The 24,357-nt window shown below is 43.3% G+C and overlaps 2 protein-coding genes across 3 annotated transcripts; one reads left to right on the top strand and one right to left on the bottom strand.

Moving 5' to 3' along the window:
• The first annotated feature begins 1,617 nt into the window (after window positions 1–1,617).
• On the top strand, window positions 1,618–9,086 carry LOC110528482 (homeobox protein TGIF1). Of its 2 annotated transcripts, XM_036984060.2 has the most exons (4): window positions 1,636–1,930; window positions 3,431–3,521; window positions 3,953–4,203; window positions 5,362–9,086. In XM_036984060.2, exons 3-4 carry the CDS (start codon window positions 3,991–3,993, stop codon window positions 6,445–6,447), a joined length of 1,299 nt encoding a protein of 432 aa, XP_036839955.1. In that variant the 5' UTR covers window positions 1,636–1,930; window positions 3,431–3,521; window positions 3,953–3,990; the 3' UTR covers window positions 6,448–9,086. The 2 variants fall into 2 exon arrangements, with proteins under 2 accessions (XP_021466257.2, XP_036839955.1); XM_021610582.3 differs by lacking the exon at window positions 3,431–3,521 and having other exon boundaries at window positions 1,618–1,930.
• A 2,515-nt stretch (window positions 9,087–11,601) lies between these two features.
• Window positions 11,602–13,690, bottom strand: LOC110528481 (myosin regulatory light polypeptide 9). Its single transcript, XM_021610581.3, has 3 exons — window positions 13,498–13,690; window positions 12,976–13,137; window positions 11,602–12,707 (listed from the first exon to the last, which is right to left on the bottom strand). Exons 1-3 carry the CDS (start codon window positions 13,679–13,681, stop codon window positions 12,532–12,534), a joined length of 522 nt encoding a protein of 173 aa, XP_021466256.1. The 5' UTR covers window positions 13,682–13,690; the 3' UTR covers window positions 11,602–12,531.
• Between the last annotated feature and the right edge of the window lie 10,667 nt (window positions 13,691–24,357).

Raw genomic sequence — 24,357 nt, 5'->3', positions numbered from 1 at the left:
AGGGGTTGTTGAGGCACAGCATGCCTGGAAAGGGTAGCCCAAGGTAAGGGTACCTGTCAACCCACTCCCCTGGTTCAAAGGCCTACAAAGTAAAAAGAAGCCCCCTCCTGAATTGTCTGTGCACTTTGGTTTGGGAGTGTAGAAGAACCAACACTCTTAGCAGAAGAGATATGTAGCAATTCTTTTTTTACTATAACAAACAATAATGAAATATTTTATGAAACAAGCATATATTTTATTGACTAGGATTTGTTCAATATTGATAATGCTTTAGAAGTTAGGCTGTGTATGTCAGGGTTTTGGTTTAGTATAAAGGGTTGAGATAAAATGTGAATGAGTGGTTGTTTTGTTCATAAAATGAGATTTACTATGATTATTGTATTTATATCTACTCTGGTAACATTAATGCATATTGTGGAATACCAAATTAAGTAAAATTGGTATATGTTAAGATTTTATGATATCATTTTATGATAAAGCAATTCCATAGCCTGGTCTTTGTTTGTGCTGTGTCTTGGCTTGCCAACTACTATGGTCATTGTCATGCAGCACAAACAGATCTGAGACCAGCTAGTAATTCCCCATGTGCTAATCAATTTATTTTACATTTTATTTAACCTTTATTTAACTAGGCAAGTCAAATCACATTCTGTTGTAAATAAAAATGAAATCTGAATGCAGAGAACCACTCCATCTTTTACAATGCTGTAGATTTATTTATACAATTACATTGAGCTCATTTGTTAAAATATGTACTGTAAAATACTATGAAGAGAGAATATCATTCAATAAAATGCACACAATACTTTCTCAAACCGTTCACAATGGTCATTTTGTTAATCCTCTATCAGGTTGATGGTGTCAGAGATGATTTTATTACAGTGAGTAATGGGATTATTATAATCTACACAGGGCTATATAGGCTAGTCTATAATCTAATCTAGACAATCTAGAGATTGTAGTCTGTCTAGTGCATCATTTGGTTAGTCTTCCACACCAGTGACTATTTACATTCTTGTCACATTGTATTATCACATAATGCAAATTCCTACCTACGTGCGAGACAAAAACTAAAATACTAAAATAATATTGCCTGACATGTAGATATTGTGCAGTGGCAACAACAAGCTTTCAGAGGCAGCCCCACGTACAGCACCTAGAGTATTTTGCTGCATATGAAAGAGGATGGGAGCAAGGTGAGAAAGCTTCGACTTTCTCCTGCAGTTGTTAGGAAGATTCTGCTGTTCTATTGACCAGACTTTTTACTGTTTTATTACTGCATCCATTAGTGGCCGTGGCCCACTGTTGCTGTCAAGATTTTTGATCCCGTTTATGTAACAAGAAAACATGATCGTTTCGGTTACATAATAAACGCATATTCCGAGTACATGAGGAAACCCCCTTGGTTTGCTGGCCACTATAATATGTTGGCAAAAACAATAGGTCGTGTGTGTTAATTTCAATAATGTCGGAAACAAAACAACATTATTCAATAAAATCTTGTACTGGATTTTGAATTAAATGCTTCGCCTGTCAGTCACTCAGGAATGATGACACGGCATGTCTACTGGAAAGAAAGAGCCGTGATTGGATCGCGCAGATACAGGAGGCGGGATCATTCCATCTTCTACTGTCAGATTGGTATAGAGTTGGCTTTGCTTCTGCAGGTAAAAAGAACTGAGCGACACAAATTATGAAACATTTGTTCTAGCAAGACATCGAAACGCGATAGAACAACTGCACGCTTATGTCGCAAGAAAAAAATATTTGAAGCCTTGAAAAGCAAAGTAAAAGCGTGCAACACCTTTAGCGCTTGGAAACAAAATCTCGCTTTGTCAACATTTAGCCGGGGCACGCATTTTACAAGGAACTTCGACAGCTGCGTGTTTTCGAGCAAGCCATCAACAAAGAATGAAACCCCTAAAACGAGGTAGGCTGAAATTAGCCATGTTATTTTTATTTCCAGGTATTAATTGTTGCCCTGACCGTGTCTGACGGTTTGCCTGGTGTGCTCGCCCGTTGGTGTTAAATGGAATGCAGTTTTTTGTTGCGAGCAAATGCAGCGTGTGTTTGTTTGAATTTGGAGGGACAGCTAACCAGCTAGTTATCTTTGGAAGCAAGCATGGTGTCCATCTGGCGGAGCGACAGAACAGTCCTACATGCGCTATGGCGTGCGTTCAAAGGGTTCTTTGTACGTTTGCTACGTGACGATGGGAAGATGGCTAGCAAACTTAGTCAATGTTTTCTTTGCTCATTTGTCGAGCTCTAACAGGAATTTCTTATTTTCGTTATTTTTTTGCATTTGGAAATTGATTGCTTTCAGCTAGATAATTTTGATTTCACTGGAACTGTTAACTGCACTAGACCAGATTGAATGGAACAGAACAGAATACCAATCACTGACGCGAACTTCATTGTTTGCTTTGTAGCCTGCTAGCCTTAACAGCTAGCTAGTTAACTAGCTAAGTTACGTTGGCTGTAATGCCCTTTTCGCCTCGAGGATTTTAGTGAATTTAGCAACTCGATTTCTACTCACGCCTTTGAAGTTTAACGCATTCAGTCATTTAGAAAATATCATATTAGCTCTAAGATAAGAACGGCATTTGCTTTGTAGACAGTTGAGGTTTGATAGAGGAGCAACGTGTGACGTAAGTTAACTGACTTCAAGCTAACCTCAAACTAGTTAGCTCAAATTATCCCACTTTTTATGACCCACCTGGAGTGCATTCATTAGCTACTAGCTAAAATACAGGTCATTACCAGCTGTGTAACGGGATCGCTAGTAACTTTAATTGCTACTTTCAAGCTGTTCAATGGACAAAATATTGACAGCACAACTCAAAACACTGAAAATCCAGTGTTTTAGGCAGTATAAAAATAACTAGTTTACCAATTTAAGTCGTTGGCATATTTAGTTTGCTATAATCAATTATCAGTTTTGCCCTTTCATGCACTTAACTTTTAAAAAGATTATAGCCGCAACGTTACTGTAAACAATTGGATGGACATTCAATTTGGGCATACAAACAAGTGAGGAGTGTCTCCAGGACTCTGAATTTCCCTGGCAAGAGGTGAAACTGGTCCCCTGCACGGTCTATAGCTCGCCCGCCGCTGGAGATGGTGATATGCACACAATCTCCTTTGTAAGGACAGGCTGTCCCCCGGGGGTCAGATTTCAACCAGAGAAAGACATTCACTGCATTCTATACCCTGGGAGAAAGCATGCTTCATTTTGAGTTGCCCCCCCCCCCCCCCGCAACATATAGTGATTGGGGGAATGAATATATTGTTCTGAATGTGTTTTAGTTCAATTAATGGCACATCACTTTAATAGTAAGTTGTCATTGATGAATGCTTTTAGTTGTGCTTACCTGACTGCTTCACCCATACTAGGTCTCTAACTCTAGGTGGCATTCTCTTGTCCATACAGTTGGCAACCATTCACTTCGACCCACGACAGCCCCACCTGAACCACGATCGTCTGGATTGTAAACGTTTAGAAATTTAATTCATCGCCCGTGGTACGGCTTTTGAAACATATGGCCCTTATTGTACATCAGTGAAAGAATCCAAATAAAAAATATGCACTTATTGTAGCAGTTTTGGACAGATGCATACAGCTATGGGTGCCTCCATCCGACAACACTACACTTCAGAGTAGCTTACACACAGGTGTTCAGAGCATACTAGATGGCTAATTGGCACAGGTCACCCCATGTTTTCTGTAAACAAGCGTCTCAATTTAACCCTTCACCAAAGCTATTTCTTTATAGGTTGGTGAATGTACAATAACAAACAGGCCTACACAATAAGTAGATACGTAACATGGTAATCTGATGGAGGGAACAATACATTCCATAACAAATGAGTGAATGTCCAACCCTGTGAACAGTGTCCACCATACAAATACTAGCTCGGCCAAACTGACCCCCCCCCCTCCTCTCCTCCTCAGCTCTGGAAGAGGAGCAGATACGGGAGCTGTCGTCAGCCATGTCTGACAGCGACCCCTTTGAGGATGACGGTTTTCCCCTTGACCTGTCAGGGGGCGGCGTGGCCTCGGGTAAGCGGCGTCGCCGCGGCAACCTGCCCAAGGAGGCGGTGATTGTGCTGCGGACCTGGCTGTATGAGCACCGCTACAACGCCTACCCTTCAGAGCAGGAGAAACTCAGCCTGTCAGATCAGACCAGCCTCTCCGTGCTACAGGTGAGTGGACCGGCCTAACATGGTAAAATGTTCTGATTATGCTGTGGGGTAGATCTCACACTGACCCTAACAAGGCTGGATAGATTTAAACTCGCCCTATTTGAACTGTTACAAATGTTTTAGACATTTTAGGTCCGGTTTCATCATGCTCCCCTTACAAGTCTAGTGTTGAAATGAATGATTTACAATGTCCTCCAGTTGAATGGTTCCAGATATGCTAATTAGCTCCTGATGCAGTGTAAACAGTTGATCACAGCAGACACTTGGGGCAAGATGAAGCCATGACCACCTACTCGCCCTGTCGAAGATAGTTGTTTATGAGATATTGTGTTCTCTATTGGCCTCGTGTGCGGGGCGCTAAACGTCGCAGCACCTATAGGCCTACTTCAGGCCGTTGCTAAATATTCTATAAACAGCGATCCATCCCATGGTATTTACTTCGTACTTATCATCGTACTTCAGCCCTTGGGTGTTTCACAACAGTGTAACAAATATCCCATGACTGATGTACTACTGTACAGATGAATTTGACACCGTTACAGCAGCCCTTGTAGGCCAACCATGTGATGTTTCCTCTTCCCTCCAATACACACACACTCTCACACCCCAGGAGTTGGTGACATGAGCAGACAGAGCAAGAGGCTAGAGCAGACAGCCGGCCCAGTTTTAACTCTTTATTATATGAGTCAGTTGAGCTAATTATTAGGGTCTTCTAGTTGACTTGAAGCCAGACAACCGGGCTGCAGTGTTGTGCCCCTGGCTGGCTGTGCACTTCTCTGTGGCTAATTTTTCACCCGAGACTTCTTTAATGCCAACAGTCTGAGGCCCCTCATCTCACTGTGTGTGGGGGAGATGTTTCCCACTAGAGGGCGGTAACCAGGCCTAAAGGTGAGGGAGACTGAGAATATGTGGGCGGAAGTCTATTTCCAAACAACTGGCCTCGGCCCAGTTTTAACACTTTATACTGGTCAGTTGAGCTAATTATTAGGGTCTTCTAGTTGACTTGGCACACACACACCAAAAATATTTTTTTAAGTGACTTGAGATTTATTTTTGTAGTTTGGCTCTTGGCGGAAGCCTAGTTGGGCCCTTGAGATGCACCCAGTTTGTTTTCTCAGTCATGCAGGCATTGTTAAAGGAACTTCCTCCACTTTCCAGATATGCAACTGGTTCATCAACGCCCGTCGCCGCCTCCTCCCTGACCTTCTCCGCAAGGACGGCAAAGACCCCACCCATTTCACCATCTCCAGGCGGGCAGGAAAAGGTGAGGGTCGCTCATCCACTGGTGGTGGAGGTAGCTCCCCTGAAAGCCCCACCTCCTCGGTCCCCTCACCAGCCCTGCCCCCACTCCGGCCCTCGGTCATCCGGCCAGCCCCCACGCTGGACCTCAGCCTCCTTGGCAACACAGCCACGGCCATTCTGACGGGAGCCGGCTACCCAGGCCAAGAGGGCTGCTGCGTCCAGGCCCTGATGCAGCTGGACATGCACGTTCTCCTGAGGGAGGTCGAGGAGAAGGGCTCTACGGTTATTAGCGCCAGTCCCATTGGCGGGCTATTCAACACGCCACCCCCCACCCCTCCGGAGCTGTGCCCCGGCCAGGACTTCAGTGACCTGAGGCTGCTGGTGGACGCAGCTCTCCAGAGGGCCGCTGAGCATGAGAGTCAGACGAAGGCCACTACAGAGGCCACGGTCTGCAGCAGTGCTATGGGTCTGACCCTTCCACCAGAGCCGAGCCAAGCTACGCTGAGTCCCACAGAAAAGGCTGTGGTGTCCGCAGTTTCAGTCCCAAGCCCCGGCACGGTCTCTTCAGCACCTAAACTCACCCCAGCCCTTTCCTTCATTCCTGCGCCAAGTCTGCCTCCTCGCCAGGCCAAAATTCCAGTCCTAGTGCCAGTTTCAACCTCTGTCCCAACATTCATCCCAGCACCAATCAAACCCCCTGTGTCAGCCCTAAGCCCTGTTCAAACCTTCACCCCATCACTAACTTTATCCCCTGTCCCAGTCTCATCCCCAACTTTAGCCCTAGTCCAAGCACCTCCGCCAGCCCTCACCCCATTCCTAGGCCTTTCTTCCTCCATCCCCAGCAGCAGCAGTTTCCAGAGGGCCCAGTCGGTGGCCAGTGTGTGGAGCATGGTCCACAGCGATGTTCCAGTTCGACAGCCTGGTCCCGTGGCACAGACTCCCATAGCCACAGTGTGGGGGGCGCAGCACACCCTGCATGCTGTCAGCGAGACAGTCAACTAGAGCCACGGCCCACACCCTGGTCTGTATATGGGGGCGCACCAAGCTGTGTATATCTGAGAACATATTCCTTTCATCAACCCACTGATCCTGTATGTCTCTGCTCTGCAGTTTGAATATGACAGAACTGTCATATACATCAGACACGGGGATGGAAATACAAGTGTTTTAAAGATGATGCTTTTTTAAAGCATTTTTTAAATCAGGACTTTAACAAAATATTTTATCCAATAGAGCCTGTTGCTGGGCAGAAGCTGTCTACTTGTCAACATTCCAGAGTATAGGTTAAATGTGACGTCAACATAAGAACGACAACACAACGTTCTATTATGTAGTTTTGAACTTACTATCTCAACCATTTCCAAACGAGGACATTTCCTTCCCCTGTTATACATTTTTTTTAATGTCTTGAAGCCAGCACCAGCAGATCTAGCCTCATCAGTAGCAGTACCGGACTTGGTTGAATGTATAAAGCGGAACTCGATGACTTTAAACCCTGGCTGTCTAGCCTGTCAATCATTCCCACCAAGGGCGGACTTGGGGCGGAGACAACCGTGTTTGTTTCAAGCGCTAGTGTCGTGCTCCTCCAGTACAGTTTATGCACTTTAGATTTTCATTTTTTAGTCCGGCCTTCACAATCTCAAGCATTCCGACGCCCCCTTCCCCCTCCTCACAATGCCGGAAGACAGGCGGAAGGGAAATTGATTGTACTGCAGTTTGCCTGACTGCACAGCTCCAATGTCCTTCTCTCCTTGCCTTAAAGTGACTGTAAACATGTGGCCACCAGGGATTCTACATTGAAGACACACACCCAAAATCATCAGTCGCAAAGTATATGAACACTACCATTTTGTTTTACTTAAAAAAATATTAATTTTAACCCATTTCCAAAATAGTATCTCAACGGGTAAGCAGTATTTGTGTGTATATATGAAAAAGGAGGAATGTTTTTTTTTGTATTGCTCTCTTATCTTTATGTATTGTGTATGATTTCCTGGGATGTTTTTAATGTGGATGTGAAGGAGGTGACATCCCTGTGTGTGTGTGTGAACGTAAGGTCATGTAACACAACTCAATTTCTGTGGTCGACGCTGAAGGCTTAGTCAGGTGACGCCGTCAGGCTAGTGCCCTAGTATGCCATAGTTGATGGATGAAGACTGTTACAAACATTTTCAAGCATTTGGGTCATCCTGTTTGGGGAGGGTTTGACCCAAGTAGCAAATCATTGGAGCCTTAAGATCTGGTCCTTGTATTTCAAACCAAAATGTCTTAATTGAAATACTCTTAGTTGTTCCCTCGGATGACAAAGGCTGGTCAGTGTTGTATTGAAGTCATTGATCAATGTTGAGGTTATTGAGAAGCAAACTGTCTGGAAAATGTGACTCTCCTTTCCTCTCTGTTAGTGGACTATATCCTCTCTACAGTGTTACTCATTCTTATACGGTTGTAGTTTCCATGAAACGGTCTTAGTTCATATACCACATTTTATGGCGAAATCCTAACTTTTGCTGCAGCACAAACATTAGTGCTGCTGCAAAGTCTTATATTCTGTCAGGTCAGTTCAAACAGGTCCAACTTTTCTCTATTCTTTTCAACTCTTAAGCTTTGAAAAGACCATTGTGTTACAATTCCAGAAAATGTTTGATCTTCCAGCTAGAAAGAAGCATGATAAGAGCTGATATGGAATTTTGTTATTATTAGCCTGGGTTTGTGACGCGCACTGATCCCATTCTCTCCGTCATGTCTCCCAGATATGTAGGGTTAGGGCTACCCCTGGATTTCTTTCATACGGCTGGATGTCGGCATTGTTTCCTGATTTGTCGTTGGGAAAGGTAGATCGTACAGGTACTCCACTAACGGAGATGTGCTGAAGAGTTTTAAGGCTCACACATGCCGCACCCAATGTGGATCTAGCATTCTGCCTGTCATTCAGCACGCTGTCTTTTGGGGACCTGCTGTATATTGACTGCCAAAATTTTAATGTGTTTCTATGTGTAAAATCGGTGCGCACTCGGTTGGCAAATTATGTTCACAGGTGCTAAGTATTCTCGGCCAGCAAACACTTTTGGTGCGTCTGAGCCCGTAACTCCTCAAACAGTTTGAGGGAAGGAAGGGTTCCTGGTCATAGTGATTTGTAAGAAATAATGGTGTGAATAGATATACAGTACAATTAAGTGGGTACGTGGTTTATTCATTACTACATGCCACTGACTACACGTTACTTGTTGTGATACTGGAAACAACCTGGATACTGGACATTATTTAGAAAGATATATATATATATATATATATATATATCAGGTTTTGGATGCAGAATGAAACTTGGGTCGTAGATGCCAATGTGAAAATGCATGTAAATTCATCAAGGTCAGGTGTTTCTCTTTTGGCATGAATTGTAGCTGAAATGACAATGTGTAGCTTCTCAATATGACCAATTGCATCCTAAAGATGTTTTTCCATTTCACTGTATGAATCATGGCTGATGTATTGAAAGTATAACTGGCTATCGTGCCTTAAACATGGGATTGAGGGATATACCCCTTCTACATAGAAACTTTTGAATAGTCTGTGCAATATATGCCTTAAACTTTAAATGTGTTTTGTACAAGCATTTCAGAGAATAAAAGTTTTTCTTTTTCATATGCTTAGTGTCACATTACCATGTCCTTTTGTCTCGCAGCACTAAGATTAATGACACAGAATTGACATGTGCAAGATATTGTACCATGGGTGCCCTCCCCCAGTTCTATCCAAGACAACAATTTTCATCGAAGTGGAGTCCAAAGGTCTACTGAACCTTTTAGATGGTTACCTCTATACTGGGTGGTGTCAGAGGAACTCCCTAAGTCATAGACTGTTCTCTGCTACTGCATGGCAAGCTGTACCAGAGCACCATGTCTGGGACCAAAAGGCTCCCGAACAGCTTCTTCCTCCCAAGCCATAAGACTTGGAACAGTTCATCTGGATCCTGAGTGGAGCAGTAGTCTAAGGCACTGCATCTCAATGCTAGAAGCGTCACTACAGACACTGGTTCGAATCCGAGCTGTATCACAACCGACCGTGATTGGGAGTTCCATAGGGCGGCGCACAATTGGCCCAGCGTCTGGGTTTGGCCGGAGTAGGCCGTCATTGTAAATAAGAATTTGTTCTTAACGGACTTGAATAGTTAAATAAATAAAAATATCAAATGACTACCTGCACTACTTGCATACACCCCCCCCCCCCCCCCCCCCTTGTTTTTTTTGTTGCAACTACCCTAGCACAGGCTTGACGTACACTCACTGGACTCTAACCACATAATACCTGGATAAACACAAACAAATTCATTTATATTGATGCCAAACTTTTTCCATATGTTACAGCCTTATTAAAAAAAATCCACACTACTCCCCATAATAAAGCAACAGCTTTTTTTTTTAAAGAGATGTTTGCTAATGTACATATTATAACAAATAAATCACGATTACATAAGTAATCAGACCCTTTACTCAGTACTTTGAAGCAGCGTTTTACAGCCTCGAGTCTACTTGGGTGTAGTTAGGGTCGTTGTCCAGTTGGAAGGTGAACCTTTGCACCAGTCTCGGGTCCTGAGCTCTGGAGCAGGTTTTCATCAGTGATCTCTCGGTACTTTGCTCCGTTCATCTTTCCCTAGATTCTGACTTGTCTCCCAGTCAAGTGGGAGACTGCTGAAAAACATCCCCACAGCATGATGCTTCACCGTAGGGATGGTAGTGGCCAGGTGATGCCAGTTTCCTCCAGACGTGACGCTTGGCATTTAGGCTATCTTGGTTTCATCACTCCAGAGATTCTTGTTTCTCATGGTCAGAGTCCTTTAGATGCCTTTAGGAAAACTCCAAGCGGGCTGCCATGTGCCTTTTACTAAATAGTAAAGGCCTGATTGGTGAAGTGCTACAGAGATGGTTGTACTTCTGGAAGGTTCTCCCATCTCCACAGAGGAACTCTGGAGCTCTGTCGGAGTGACCATCGGGTTCTTGGTCACCTCTCTGACCAAGGCTCTTCACCGATTGCTGTTTGGACAGGTGGCCAGCTCTAGGAAGAGTCTTGGTGGTTCCAAACTTAAATTTAAGAATGGAGGCCACTGTGTTCTTGGGGACCTTCAATGCTGCAGAAATAATTTGGTACCCTTCCCCCGATCTGTGCCTTGACACAATCTTGTCTCAGAGCTTTACGGACAATTCCTTCTCATGGCTTGGCTTTTGCTCTGAAATGCACTGTCAACTGTGGGACCTCATGTCCAATCAATTTAATTTACCACAGACAGATTCCAAGTTGTAGAAACATCTCAAGGATGATCAATGGAAACAGGATGCACCTGTGCTCATTTGAGTGTCATAGCAAAGGGGCTGAATAGTTATGTAAACAAGGTATTTTTATTTTTTTACATTGGCAAAAATATCAACCTGTTTTTTGTTATTACAGGCTATTTTGTGTAGATTGCTGAGGATTTTATCTAATTCATTTAGAATAAGGCTAATGTAACAATGTGAAAAGAGTCCAGGGGTCTGAATACTTCCGAATGCACTGTACATTCATATTCCTTCACATGCTGCTGCTACTCTAGGTTTATATATGCAGTCACTACCCCTACCTACACATTACCTCAACTAACCCATACCCCTGCATATTGACTTGGCTCCAGTGCCCCTTATTTTTCCTTTATTATATTTAGCTTTTTTTGTTGATGCATGAGGTGAAACAATATTAATGACCTTTAAAGTTGATCTGCATTAGGAGAAATGTCGCCACTGGCCGCCCCAGGCGCATTTTTGTTTTTGCATCGTCATAAAACAAATCTGTACATAACACTGTTCTCTCACGTGCAATGATGTCCGGGGGGGGGGGGGTGTTCACTGTTTGAAGTAACATATTGTAATATCGCAAACGGGGTGGCAGTTTCACTGCTACTGATTTCAGCTAAGACTCGGTGACTCTTGAAATACTGCCTAGTCTACATCTGGTGCTAGTGCTTTAACCTGGACCACTTCATTTGATCATACATTTTTATGGCACATGCTTCTTAAATGACAGGTTGTAGACTAACAGTGAAATGCTTTCTTGCGGGTCCTTTTCCAACAATGCAGAGTTAAAGACACACAGTAAATATGAAGTATTCTTCTCAGTGTCACAACTGCAATGTAAGAGAATATCAATCAGTTTATATTTTATTTTCTCTGATAGAATATTAAAAGGTATTGAATGCTGCACTGAATGCAGCAGGACATTGAAATTACTCATCTGGAATAAAGGACACAGTGGAATGTCACTTCAGGGTCCTTCGTTAGTCCTATACAGGCATGATAATTTTCCTTAAACAATAATTCAACCCAAACATGATTATACCCGAACACAACCAAGCCCAACCTCTTCCTTCTGTTCTCTCTTATGAAAGAGCAACGAGTAAACAATTTCAATAGGCTGACTTTCTTCACGACATCATCCCTCGCTTTCTTGTACAGGTCTGACCCTTCATGTTGAGTGTTTTATCTTGAATGAGGTTGTGGTGCATCAATGCAGGCAGAGTTAGAATAGACCTGACCAGATGACAAGGAGATATGACTAGCACTGGGAAACATGTCTAACGAAAGAAGGGTGGAATGATAAGCATTTAAGCAATGAAGGTAACATACAACCCATCAAAAACATTACATTAATAGAATAGAAGAGAGTCCATTACAATGTGGTTTTCCAACACAGCTCCTGGATAGAAGGTGCAGTTCTTTACAGAGGCGGTGCTGGTGTGAGGCAAGAAGAGGTACTTGGCTGGTATGTAGTGCTGAATGCTTTTTGGGGGGAGTGGGCCACACATACAAAGGCGTTCAATGCATCTCAAGAGTCTAATATTGCTTCCTTTCACCTTGTCACCTTTCCTGGAATGGATTAGAGTAAAGCAATATTCCGATCACTGGGAATTTCAGAAAGGATCCAGAGAGGAAGCCACTACAGACTTATTGAGATGCACTTAGCTGAGATACACTCCTCAATGGATAATCACCATTGACTATAAAAGAGAAGTCCATTCCATCTAAAAAGCACTGTGTGTGCGGGCCACAAAGCAGTTGTCTCTCCCTACATGTCGTCCTTGTCCTTAGCTCCGTGTTTGAGGATGCGGGTGAACTCGGCGTAGTTGAAGTTGCCCTTCGTGTCAATAGGCGCCTCACGGAACAGCTCGTCCACTTCCTCATCAGTGAAGCGGTCGCCCATTGTGGTCAGTAACTCTCGCAGGTGGTCCTCGTGGATCACTCCTACAAACGGGAGAGTGAGGCGGGTCATCATCTGGCTCTTTCCTTGATTCTTCTCATCCCCTCTCCTTCTCTAAACATTGGAGAAGAAGGTCCGAGTGGGGGGACCTTGAACCTTCCCAATACAGTTGAGAAGGTGGTAAGAAGAGAGGCTGAGAAGAATCGAGGATAAGAAGTCTTTTTTTTCCTTTTAAGTGTTTGACATTACTGTGAAGGTGGATGCTAGTGGTTGACATTGAAGAGTGTGAGTGTGCGTGCTCGTGTGTCTCACCAGAGCCCTCTTCGTCGAAGCAGGCGAAGGCGTTGCGGATAACGTCCTCTGGGTCGGTGCCGTTGAGGCGCTCTCCGAACATGGTGAGAAACATGGTGAAGTTGATGGGCCCCGGCGCCTCCGCCATCATCCCCTCCAGGTACTCATCTGACGGGTTCTTACCTGGGGACCACAACAGAACACTCACACCATAGTCAACATTAAGTGGTAAAATCTGAATTCTGTTCGAAGGTAGACATTGAGGAAATATAAATATTATGGTTCCATTGAACCAATGTTAAATTGACTTATGTGCCCGGTTGGACGTTATTACCGGTCTGCATGCTTATTGGTAGCGCTCTATCTGACAGTACTGGTATTTAACTGGGAAATGTTCTGTTGCTATACATCTCTAAGGTTGTTTTTGGGGAAGATGTTTCAGTCTAGAATTGATGAGTATACGCTTGTTAGGTCTTGTATATAGAATATAGTCAACCCACTAACAACAGGTTCCTATGTGTTCCCCTTTGGCCTATGTCTTACCCAGTGAGGCCAGCATGTCATGAAGATCCTCCTTGTCGATGAAGCCGTCTCGGTTCTGGTCGATCATGTTGAAGGCCTCCTTGAACTCCTGGATCTGAGACTGGTCGAACATGGCGAACACGTTGGACGTGGCCCTCTGGGGCCGCTTCTTGGTGGTCTTCCCCTTTGCACGTTTGCTCGACATGGTGGTGGTTGGATGGGCCTAAGGCATGCAAAATAGGATATGGATGGTTACGGTTGGGTGAACGATACGACTCCCCAAAGTGGGCTGTTGTATTGGGGAAGCGGATGGTTCTCATCTCTCCCACGGGAAATGTCTCCCCCAAAAAAGACTCAATAAAGAAAAATGCTCTTAATTTATCATGGCACAAGAGTATAAATGCAAAAGCCTGACAGTGATGATTTAGTTAGGCCTACTTGTCAACCTCACCAGCGTGATTGCGATATGCGCTGAATAGGATCATACATGAGCAAAAATTTTACATAAATTGTCTAGGTAAGGCTAGGGACTTCACTTGGTGCCAGAAAATGGGTTATTACTTAGTCTCAATTATTCAATTTTCAGTCTCTGCATTGGTGCCAGATGCCATCGACCTCCAAATTACACTCTCTCCGCACCAAAGATTCAGGTTGTGCCACTGCTAACTGTCATCTGCAGTGAACAGTGTGAAGAGGTCACAAGATAGCCAACTGGTATCCTGGGAGAACAGGCCAAACTTAGACCCGTCACTCAGTGTGCGTCATTGACGATGTGTGCACAGGCGGGGATAGTGCTGCTGGGTGGTGGCACATCAGAAAACAGACTGAGCAAGAGCCAATACCATACAGGAAGTAACATGTCATTAAGGTTGAGTCATTTAGAGGTATAATGAGTTCATTGACTGCCAGACTATGACATAATGCATTGAGAGCCACTGAAGCATGTTATTCATATCAATGATTCGCTTAGACTCAGGGACGCTCTCCACACAAAATCTCTTCCTCAAGTTGGATGACTGACAGAGAAACAAAACATACTCTCTCTCTCTACTGGCATGTGGTACAGGAGATAAAAGCACTGGTAACCAAGATATAAAGCAGACTGCCATAACATCATTTAGCAAGCCTTATTTGAGCATAGATGGGAACGACGTGTGTGTTTGCATGAGTGTGATAGAGGTAGATCACAAAATCATGGCCGTGTTCAGCAGGCACAAAATTAGAGATTGTTTTTAAACGTCGAACCGTTCTCATTGGGGCAATGTCAGTTGGTACCAAAATATTTTCTACCATTTCATCCCTACTGAACAAGACCCACTTGTCCAGTGACATAACCCAGTCAAATGTTAGGCAAACGACAAGTCTCTCTCACTCAGTGTGTCTCCGCTTGCTATTGGAGGTAACAGAGATGTAAGGGAGTTGTCACTGGCAAACTGCTTGCTCATTGTCCAGCTTCATTTCAAAGGATGAAGGAATTTTAAGATTTGGGCCTGGGGGCAAATGTTTCTTCTCAGAAGTTCTCAGTCCTTCTCTTTTCCATGTGTTTATAACACATCACCATGACTAGGGGGCTGTTCAAAAATGAGAATGTTAGAAGTGAATTTCTCAGGGTTGAGTTGCCTGATTTCCTGTAATATTTCACATTCTTGTAGAGGGATGACTAGATCCCTATGTCATTGTAAGCACATCTTGCACAACCATTTAAAACTGATCAATTAGTCTTGTCCAAACCCTCATCTCATTCTAACTAACTAGATATTTAGTCTGAAGCCCCCTGGGGAATCTGTGTTTCCCAACTTCACTCTAGAATTAATTTCTAGGCCATTATTACTTCACTGCTTCTGCAACCAATTGAATTCCTCAGGTTTCTCGACTGGCTGACTCACCGATTAGGTTTAGAAAACATTTCAAGATCATCATTGGTTTGTTATTCTCTGGGATGTACTGTGTGTTTATCAGTGTACCAACCACACCTCATCACTGCGGTCAGGGCCCCACTGACCAGACACACACACTAGCAGTTATGTCAATCACTGTCTTGACCTAACCACCTAACCTCTCATCACGGACACCACTACTACTTCTGAGGGGTCAGCACTGGGGAAGTTCCTAAATGTGACATACTTTAACAGACCAAACCAACCTCTCGGTGTCTAAAAACAGGTAAACATAAGGCTCTAGATTAGAAGTGAGGCAGTTCCATTGCGTTTTTTCATTGTTCCCCTCTAATCATTGACTGATTTAGACCTGGGACACCAGGTGTGTGCAATTAATTATTAGGTAGGACAGAAAACCAGCAGGCTCCTGACCTCTTCGAGGAAGAGTTGAATACCCCTGCTCTAGTGTTTAGAAAGCTCTATACCGGGCACAGAGTGGTGACAACTGGTCAAATCTTAATTCCACAACACCGTGATGAGTAGCTACACCAGATGACCCTAGACCTGTGACTGGTCGCTTTAGGCATACAATAAGAACTCAGAAACCCTATCCAGCCCTCACCTTGAACTCAGCTTTTACAAATGTTGAGAGTTTCCCATACAATTCTGACTAATGCTTTAAAAGTGTCACATCTAATACCAACATAAAATCCCTCTAAGATAAACAACATTAAGGAACATGTTTTTAAAAATCGATCTCACCTTGGCTTCAGGTGAATTGTAGTTGTTTTGGGGAGTTCTCTGAGGCCTTCTGTCTGGGTCTCAGTGCTTAGTTGGAAGGGAAGCAGGCAGTACCACTGAAAAGTTTGTTTAAAGAAAGTCTTCAACCGGCCCATCCCACTCCTCCATTGGCCAATCGCCTTGCCCGGCTGTCCCAAACAGAGCCAGCCCTGCTCAGGCATTTACCCATACAAGGGAAAAGAATGTGCAGGCCTGCAGCTCGCCACTGCCACAGCGGAGCCAGGGTTGTTTGGCAATGGGAATATGGCTGAAATGACAGGAACTCTGATAAGCTGCCTTATTTAGAGAAAAAGCTAAAGGGCCGCTGTGCGGACGATCTGTCTATGGTTTGTGGTTTTACATCTGGGAGGGAGGGAGAAGATGATAGGAGCCGCGTTCTGAAGCTCCCAGTTGTTTGAAAAGCTGCCTGGGGGACTCCTTAATAAGGCAGTTTGTCTGGCCAAGCTACTGTCTGGATCTCTAGGGAACACCTTTTTATCATGTCATTGCTGTACAGTAGCATAAGTTATTCTGTGGTACTGTTCTCTGCCATATTGAGAACAACTGTTAAGCTGTTCCAATGAAATTACACATTTATATTGTGTTATTGTTCTTGCAAATACCTACCAAGAAACAAAATATCTGAGTCACATTTGAGTTGCACAGATGCACTTTTTTGTAACTACACAGTAATGGTGTTAACATAATTTGGTCAATGTCTTTTACTTTTCACCTTTTAACACCTGATTTACTTAACAAATGGCAAATCCAATAGGTGGTCCAGGTCGGGGGGGGCTTCCTCTTTTATTCTCCATCCTTCTCTATTGTTCCTCAATCAAGGGGGACAGCTTTTCAACAGGAGAAGTTCAAAAATGGCTAGAGGACATCTTTAAGAGAAGTATAAAATAGTGTATTATGGATGTAAGTTTAAAGTGTATGAAGGGTTTGTCAATTACTTTTCAGGTTCTCTCTTTCAGTGGACTTATGTAAATGATGGGTTTATGGATTTTTTAAATATTTTTTATCAATATAGATTTGCAATAAGAGTTTTGCTTTGACCACATTTTACATTTGCAGAATAACCTTGCAAGTAAGCATTTCACTGTACTGTTTACACCTGCTGTATCCTGTGCAGGTGACAAATACACATTTGCTTTGTTTACATGCAATGGGTATAAATGTCTGCCTGGAATGATGCTCCTATGAAACTCCTATACTTTGCTTTATATTGCCTATGCTACTACTGTGTGCAGAGCATACTGGAGACCATTGCATACCATGGCCTGTAAACAAGAAAAGGATGCCGTCTGGTGGCCAGAGAAAGTTTATTTTTTTTGTATAATCTACAATAATAATGATCGTTTTCTGATTCTATCATAAACTAGCGTTTCCCAAACTCTGTATTCGGGACCCCAAGGGGTGCACGTTTTGTTTTTTACCCAAACACTACACAGCTGATTCAAATGATCAAAGCTTGATGATTACTTGATTATTTGAATCAGCTGTGTAGTGCTAGGGCAAAAACCAAAACGTGCACCCCATCCAGTTTGGGAAACCCTGAAAAACAATACAGTACTATAATTGTGACGTCAACGAATTGTGTGACAATTCTGATCTGTTATATAATTTTTCATCTTATTAATTAATCGATCCCATCATTCATAAATTATACTTTCTTTTTATTTTTTTTAACATTTCACCTTTATTTAACCAGGTAGGCTAGTGGAGAACAAGTTCTCATTTACAACTGCGACCTGGCCAAGATAAAGCATAGCAGTGTGAACAGACAACAACACAGAGTTACACATGGAGTGAACAATAAGTCAATAACACAGTAAAAAAAATAAAAAATAAAAAAGAGAGTCTATATACATTGTGTGCAAAAGGCATGAGGAGGTAGGCGAATAATTACAATTTAGCAGATTAACACTGGAGTGATAAATGGTCAGATGGTCATGTGCAGGTAGAGATACTGGTGTGCAAAAGAGCAGAAAAGTAAATAAATAAAAACAGTATGGGGATGAGGTAGGTAAATTGGGTGGGCTATTTACCGATGGACTATGTACAGCTGCAGCGATCGGTTAGCTACTCAGATAGCAGATGTTTAAAGTTGGTGAGGGAGATAAAAGTCTCCACCTTCAAAGATTTTTGCAATTCGTTCCAGTCACAGGCAGCAGAGAACTGGAAGGAAAGGCGGCCAAATGAGGTGTTGGCTTTAGGGATGATCAGTGAGATACACCTGCTTGAGCGCGTGCTACGGGTGGGTGTTGCCATCGTGACCAGTGAACTGAGATAAGGCGGCGCTTTACCTAGCATGGACTTGTAGATGACCTGGAGCCAGTGGGACTGGCGACGAATATGTAGCGAGGGCCAGCCAACTAGAGCATACAGGTCGCAGTGGTGGGTGGTATAAGGTGCTTTAGTAACAAAGTGGATGGCACTGTGATAAACTGCATCCAGTTTGCTGAGTAGAGTATTGGAAGCTATTTTGTAGATGACATCGCCGAAGTCGAGGATCGGTAGGATAGTCAGTCTTACTAGGGTAAGTTTGGCGGCGTGAGTGAAGGAGGCTTTGTTGCGAAATAGAAAGCCGACTCTAGATTTGATTTTAGATTGGAGATGTTTGATATGAGTCTGGAAGGAGAGTTTACAGTCTAGCCAGACACCTAGGTACTTATAGATGTCCACATATTCTAGGTCGGAACCATCCAGGGTGGTGATGCTAGTTGGGCGTGCGGGTGCAGGCAGCGAATGGTTGAAAAGCATGCATTTAGTTTTACTAGCGTTTAAGAGCAGTTGGAGGCCACGGAAGGAGTGTTGTATGGCATTGAAGCTCGTTTTGAGGTTAGATAGCACAGTGTCCAAGGAAGGGCCAGAAGTATACAGAATGGTGTCGTCTGCGTAGAGGTGGATCAGGGAATCGCCCGCAGCAAGAGCAACATCATTGATAAAAACAGAGAAAAGAGTTGGCCCGAGAATTGAACCCTGTGGCACCCCCATAGAGACTGCCAGAGGACCGGACAACTTGCCCTCCGATTTGACACACTGAACTCTGTCTTCAAAGTAGTTGGTGAACCAGGCAAGGAAATCATTAGAAAAACCGAGGCTACTGAGTCTGCCGATAAGAATGTGGTCATTGACAGAGTCGAAAGCAGAGTTAAACGCAAGGTCGATGAAGACGGCTGCACAGTACTGTCTTTTATCGATGGCGGTTATGATACCGTTTAGTACCTTGAGCGTGGCTGAGGTGCACCTGTGACCGGCTCAGAAACCAGATTGCACAGCGGAGAAGGTACGGTGGGATTCGAGATGGTCAGTGATCTGTTTGTTGACTTGGCTTTGGAAGACCTTAGATATGCAGGGCAGGATGGATATAGGTCTGTAACAGTTTGGGTCCAGGGTGTCTCCCCCTTTGAAGAGGGGGATGACCAAGGCAGCTTTCCAATCCTTGGGGATCTCAGACGATATGAAAGAGGTTGAACAGGCTGGTAATAGGGGTTGCGACAATGGCGGCGGATAGTTTCAGAAATAGAGGGTCCAGGTTGGCAAGCCCAGCTGATTTGTACGGGTCCAGGTTTTGCAGCTCTTTCAGAACATCTGCTGTCTGGATTTGGATAAAGGAGAAGCTGGGGAGGCTTGGGCGGAGCTGTTGGACGAGGTTGGAGTAGCCAGGAGGAAGGCATGGCCAGTCGTTGAGAAATGCTTGTTTAAGTTTTCGATTATCATGGATTTATTGGTGGTGACTGTGTTACCTAGCCTCAGTGCAGTGGGCAGCTGGGAGGAGGTGCTCTTGTTCTCCATGGACTTTACAGTGTCCCAGAACTTTTTGGAGTTAGAGCTACAGGATGCACATTTCTGCTTGAAAAAGCTGTCCTTTGCTTCCCTGACTGACTGCGTGTATTGGTTTCTGACTTCCCTGAACAGTTGCATATCGCGGGGACTATTCGATGTTATTGCAGTCTGCCACAAGATGTTTTTGTGCTGGTCGAGGGCAGTCAGGTCTGGAGTGAACCAAGGGCTATATCTGTTCTTAGTTCTGCATTTTTTGAACGGAGCATGCTTATCTAAGATGGTGAGGAAGTTACTTTTAAAGAATGACCAGGCATACTCAACTGACGGGATGAGGTCAATATCCTTCCAGGATACCCGGGCCAGGTCGATTAGAAAGGCCTGCTCGCAGAAGTGTTTTATGGAGCGTTTGACAGTGATTAGGGGTGGTCGTTTGACTGCGGACCCTTAGCGGATACAGGCAATGAGGCAGTGATCGCTGAAATCCTGATTGAAGACAGCGGAGGTGTATTTGGAGGGCCAGTTGGTCAGGATAACGTATATGAGGGTGCCCTTGTTTACACATTTATGGTTGTACCTGGTTGGTTCCTTGATGATTTTTGTGAGATTGAGGGCATCTAGCTTAGATTGTAGGTTAAGCATATCCCAGTTTAGGTCACCTAACAGAACAAACTCTGAAGCTAAATGGGGGGGCGATCAAGTCACAAATGGTGTCCAGGGCACAGCTGGGAGCTGAGGGGGGTCGGTAGCAGGCGGCAACAGTGAGAGACTTATTTCTGGAGAGATTAATTTTTAAAATTAGAAGTTTGAACTGTTTGGGTATGGACCTGGAAAGTAAGCCTGCAAAGTAATGTCAATCTCTGCAGTAGACTGCAACTCCACCCCCTTTGGCATTTCTATCTTGATGGAAAATGTTATAGTTGGGTATGGAAATCTCAGAATTTTTGGTGGCCTTCCTAAGCCAGGATTCAGACACGGCAAGGACATTGGGGTTGGCAGAGTGTGCTAAAGCAGTGCGTAAAACAAACTTAGGGAGGAGGCTTCTGATGTTGACATGCATGAAACCAAGGCGTTTTCGAAGTCAACAAACAGAAGTCAACAAGTGAGGGTGCCTGGGGACATGCAGGGCCTGGGTTTACCTCCACATCACCCGCGGAACAAAGGAGGAGTAGGATGAGGGTGCGGCTAAAGGCTATCAAATCTGGTCGCCTAGAGCGTTGGGGACAAAGAATAAAAGGAGCAGAGTTCTGGGCGTGGTAGAGTATATTCAGGGCATAATGCGCAGACAGGGGTATGGTGGGGTGCGGGTACAGCGGAGGTAAGCCCAGGCACTGGGTGATGACAAGAGAGGTTGTATCTCTGGACATGCTGGTTGTAATGGGTGAGGTCACCGTATGTGTGGGAGGTGGGACAAAGGAGGTATCAGAGATATAAAGAGTGGAACTAGGGGCTCCATTGTAAACTAAAACAATGATAACTAACCTGAACAACAGTATACAAGGCATATTGACATTTGAGAGAGACATACAGCGAGGCATAAAGTAATCGCAGGTGTTGATTGGGAGAGCTAGCTAAAACAACAGGTGAGACAACAGCAGCTAATCAGCTAACACAACAACAGCAGGTAAAATGGCAATGACATTTATTCTGACAAATAAAATACAATTTTATTGGCATACACATATCTGCAGATGCTATCGCAGGTGCAGCGAAATGTTTGTGTTTGTAGCTCCAACAGTGCAGTAATAATACCTTGCAACACAAAACAATAAACACATATTCCAGAAATGTTAATAGAAAGAATTAATATCAGATTGAGCAATGTCAGAGTCCATAATATAAACAGTACCAGTCAAAAGTGGACACACCTACCATTCCAGGGTTTTTCTTTATTTTTATTAGTTTCTACATTGTAGAATAATAGTGAAGACAGCAAAACTGTGAAATAACACATGGAATAATGTAGTGACCAAAAATGTGTTAAACAAATCAAAAAAAAAATTATATTTGAGATTCTTCAAAGTAGCCACCCTTAGCCTTGATGACAGCTTTGCACCATCCAGCTTTTGTAACTTTTGGAGTACCCAAACTCAGTAACGTAACTTGATTACATTCCATTACTTTTAGATGACTTTCCCCTTAAGAGGGAAGACAAATGCATGTTAGCAATTGAACAACATCTATTGCAGGATAAATCAATGTTAAAGTTTACATTGCTGGCTATTTATGTATGTTACATTTTACTTTATGGGTTGTTTATGGTTGGTTAGGCTTCTTCTAACCCAACGCTTTCTACTACATATAATAATATGATTAAAGTATATCAGAATTCCAGTCATTCCAATAAATGTAATGCCCCTTGATCTGTTATCTTCAAGTATAGATTAGCCAAATTGTTTTACCTGAGCATGACCCCAAAACTAAGGATTTATTAACCAGCCCTACTGTTGTTTATGATTTTGTTGTCATGGGGGACTGAATGGACTCATTGATTCCAGTTGAAAAATGCTGCACTCATGGAATGACATGCTTTGAGCACTACTGAAAAGTGCTATTTACATGTGAAAAATGAATGTCATATGCTGCATTTGCTATAGGCCTATTGTTTACCTTTTTGTTGCTGACACTTGATAATATGCAGCTGTTTTAAAGGGCAAATCCACAGATGAAACAATCACAAAACAGTTGACCCGCCTCTTTTGGTAAAAGCTGAGGGATGGGCCTGGAGAAATGTGACCACTCAGATTAATATACAGAGATATGGATGCAAGGACTGACCATCCATGATATAATTTTTTTTGTTTTAACCATGTTAGGAGGCTATTCAGTGTGTGTTTACATTTACAATGTTCACAAACATTGGAATAAAACAAGCTTATATTTTTGGTTCTCATGAGTGTGACAGTTGAACTAAGATCATAAAACATTTAAGTTATATTCTTCAAGAATCAATGAAGATATATATTTATATTACTGTTCAAAAGTTTGGGTTCACTTAGAAATGTCCTTGTTTTCCATGAAAACATACATGAAATTAGTTTCAAAATGAATAGAAAATATTGACAAGGTTATAAATAATGATTTTTAATAGAAATAATAATTGTGTCCTTCAAACTTTGTTTTTGTCAAAGAATCCTCCATTTGCAGCAATTACAGGCTTGCAGACCTTTGACATTCTAGTTGTCAATTTGTTGAAGTTATCTGAAGATATTTGACCCCATGCTTCCTGAAGCACCTCCCACAAGTTGGATTGGCTTGATGGGCACTTACGTACCATACGATCAAGCTGCTCCCACAACAGCTTAATAGGGTTGAGATCCGGTGACAGTGCTGGCCACTCCATTATAGGCAGAATACCAGCTGACTGCTTCTTCCCTAAATAGTTCTTGCATAGTATGGAGCTGTGCTTTGGGTCATTGTCCTGTTGTAGGAGGAAATTGGTTCCAATTAAGCGCCGTCCACAGGGTATGGCACGGCATTGCAAAATGGAGTGATAGCCTTCCTTATTCAAGCCTTCCTTCAACCCTGTACAAATCTCCCACTTTACCACCACCAAAGCACCCCTAGACCATGCCTGACAAATGGTTTCAAGCACTCCTCCAGCATCTTTTCATTTTTTTTGCTTCTCACAAATGTTGTTCTTTGTGATCCGAACACCTCCAACTTAGATTTGTCTGTCCTTAACACCTTTTACCCCAATCTTCCTCTGTCCAGTGTCTGTGTTCTTTTGCCCATCTTAATGGCCAGTCTCAGATATGGCTTTTTATTTGCAACTCTGCCTAGAAGCCCAGCGTCCCGGATTCGTCTTTTCACTATTGATGTTGAGACGCGTGTTTTGCGGGTACTATTTAATGAAGCTGCCAGTTGAGGACTTGTGAGGTGTCTGTTTCTCAAACTAGACACTAATGTACTTGTCCTCTTGCTCAGTTGTGCACCGGGGCCTCCCACTCCTCTTTCTATTCTGGTTAGAAAATGTTTGCGTTGTTCTGTGAAGGGAGTAGTACACAGTGTTGTACGAGATCTTCAGTTTCTTGGAATAGCCTTCGTTTCTCAGAACAAGAATAGACTGACGAGTTTCAGAAGAAAGTTGTTTGTTTCTGGCAATTTTGAGCATGTAATCGAACCCACAAATGCTGATGCTCCAGATACTCAACTAGTCTAAAGGCCAGTTTTATTGCTTCTTTAATCAGGACAACACTTTTCAGCTGTGCTAACATAATTGCAAAAGGGTTTTCTAATGATCAATTATCCTTTTAAAATTATAAACTTGGATGAGCTAACACAACACAGGAGTGATGGTTGCTGATAATGGGCCTCTGTGACGCATATGTAAATATTCCATACAAAAATCAGCCGTTCCAGCTACAATAGTAATTTACAACATCAATGTCTACACTGTATTTCTGATAAATTTGATGTTATTTTAAAGGACAAT

The sequence above is a fragment of the Oncorhynchus mykiss genome, chromosome 7 (genome assembly GCF_057628025.1).
Source record: "Oncorhynchus mykiss isolate SJ-2025 chromosome 7, ASM5762802v1, whole genome shotgun sequence".
In the NCBI taxonomy this organism is placed as follows: Eukaryota; Metazoa; Chordata; class Actinopteri; order Salmoniformes; family Salmonidae; genus Oncorhynchus; species Oncorhynchus mykiss.
Note: the sequence above shows the minus strand (reverse complement) of the source record. Positions and strands in the feature narration are given on the sequence as shown.

Coding starts and splice junctions, on each gene's coding strand:
- LOC110528482 (XM_021610582.3), top strand. Junction 4,204..5,361: donor CCAGCCTCTCCGTGCTACAG/GTGAGTGGACCG, acceptor TCCACTTTCCAG/ATATGCAACTGGTTCATCAA.
- LOC110528481 (XM_021610581.3), bottom strand. CDS start 13,681: ATGTCGAGCAAACGTGCAAAGGGGAAGACCACCAAGAAGCGGCCCCAG. Junction 13,138..13,497: donor TGACATGCTGGCCTCACTGG/GTAAGACATAGG, acceptor TGTGGTCCCCAG/GTAAGAACCCGTCAGATGAG. Junction 12,708..12,975: donor CTTCGACGAAGAGGGCTCTG/GTGAGACACACG, acceptor TCCCGTTTGTAG/GAGTGATCCACGAGGACCAC.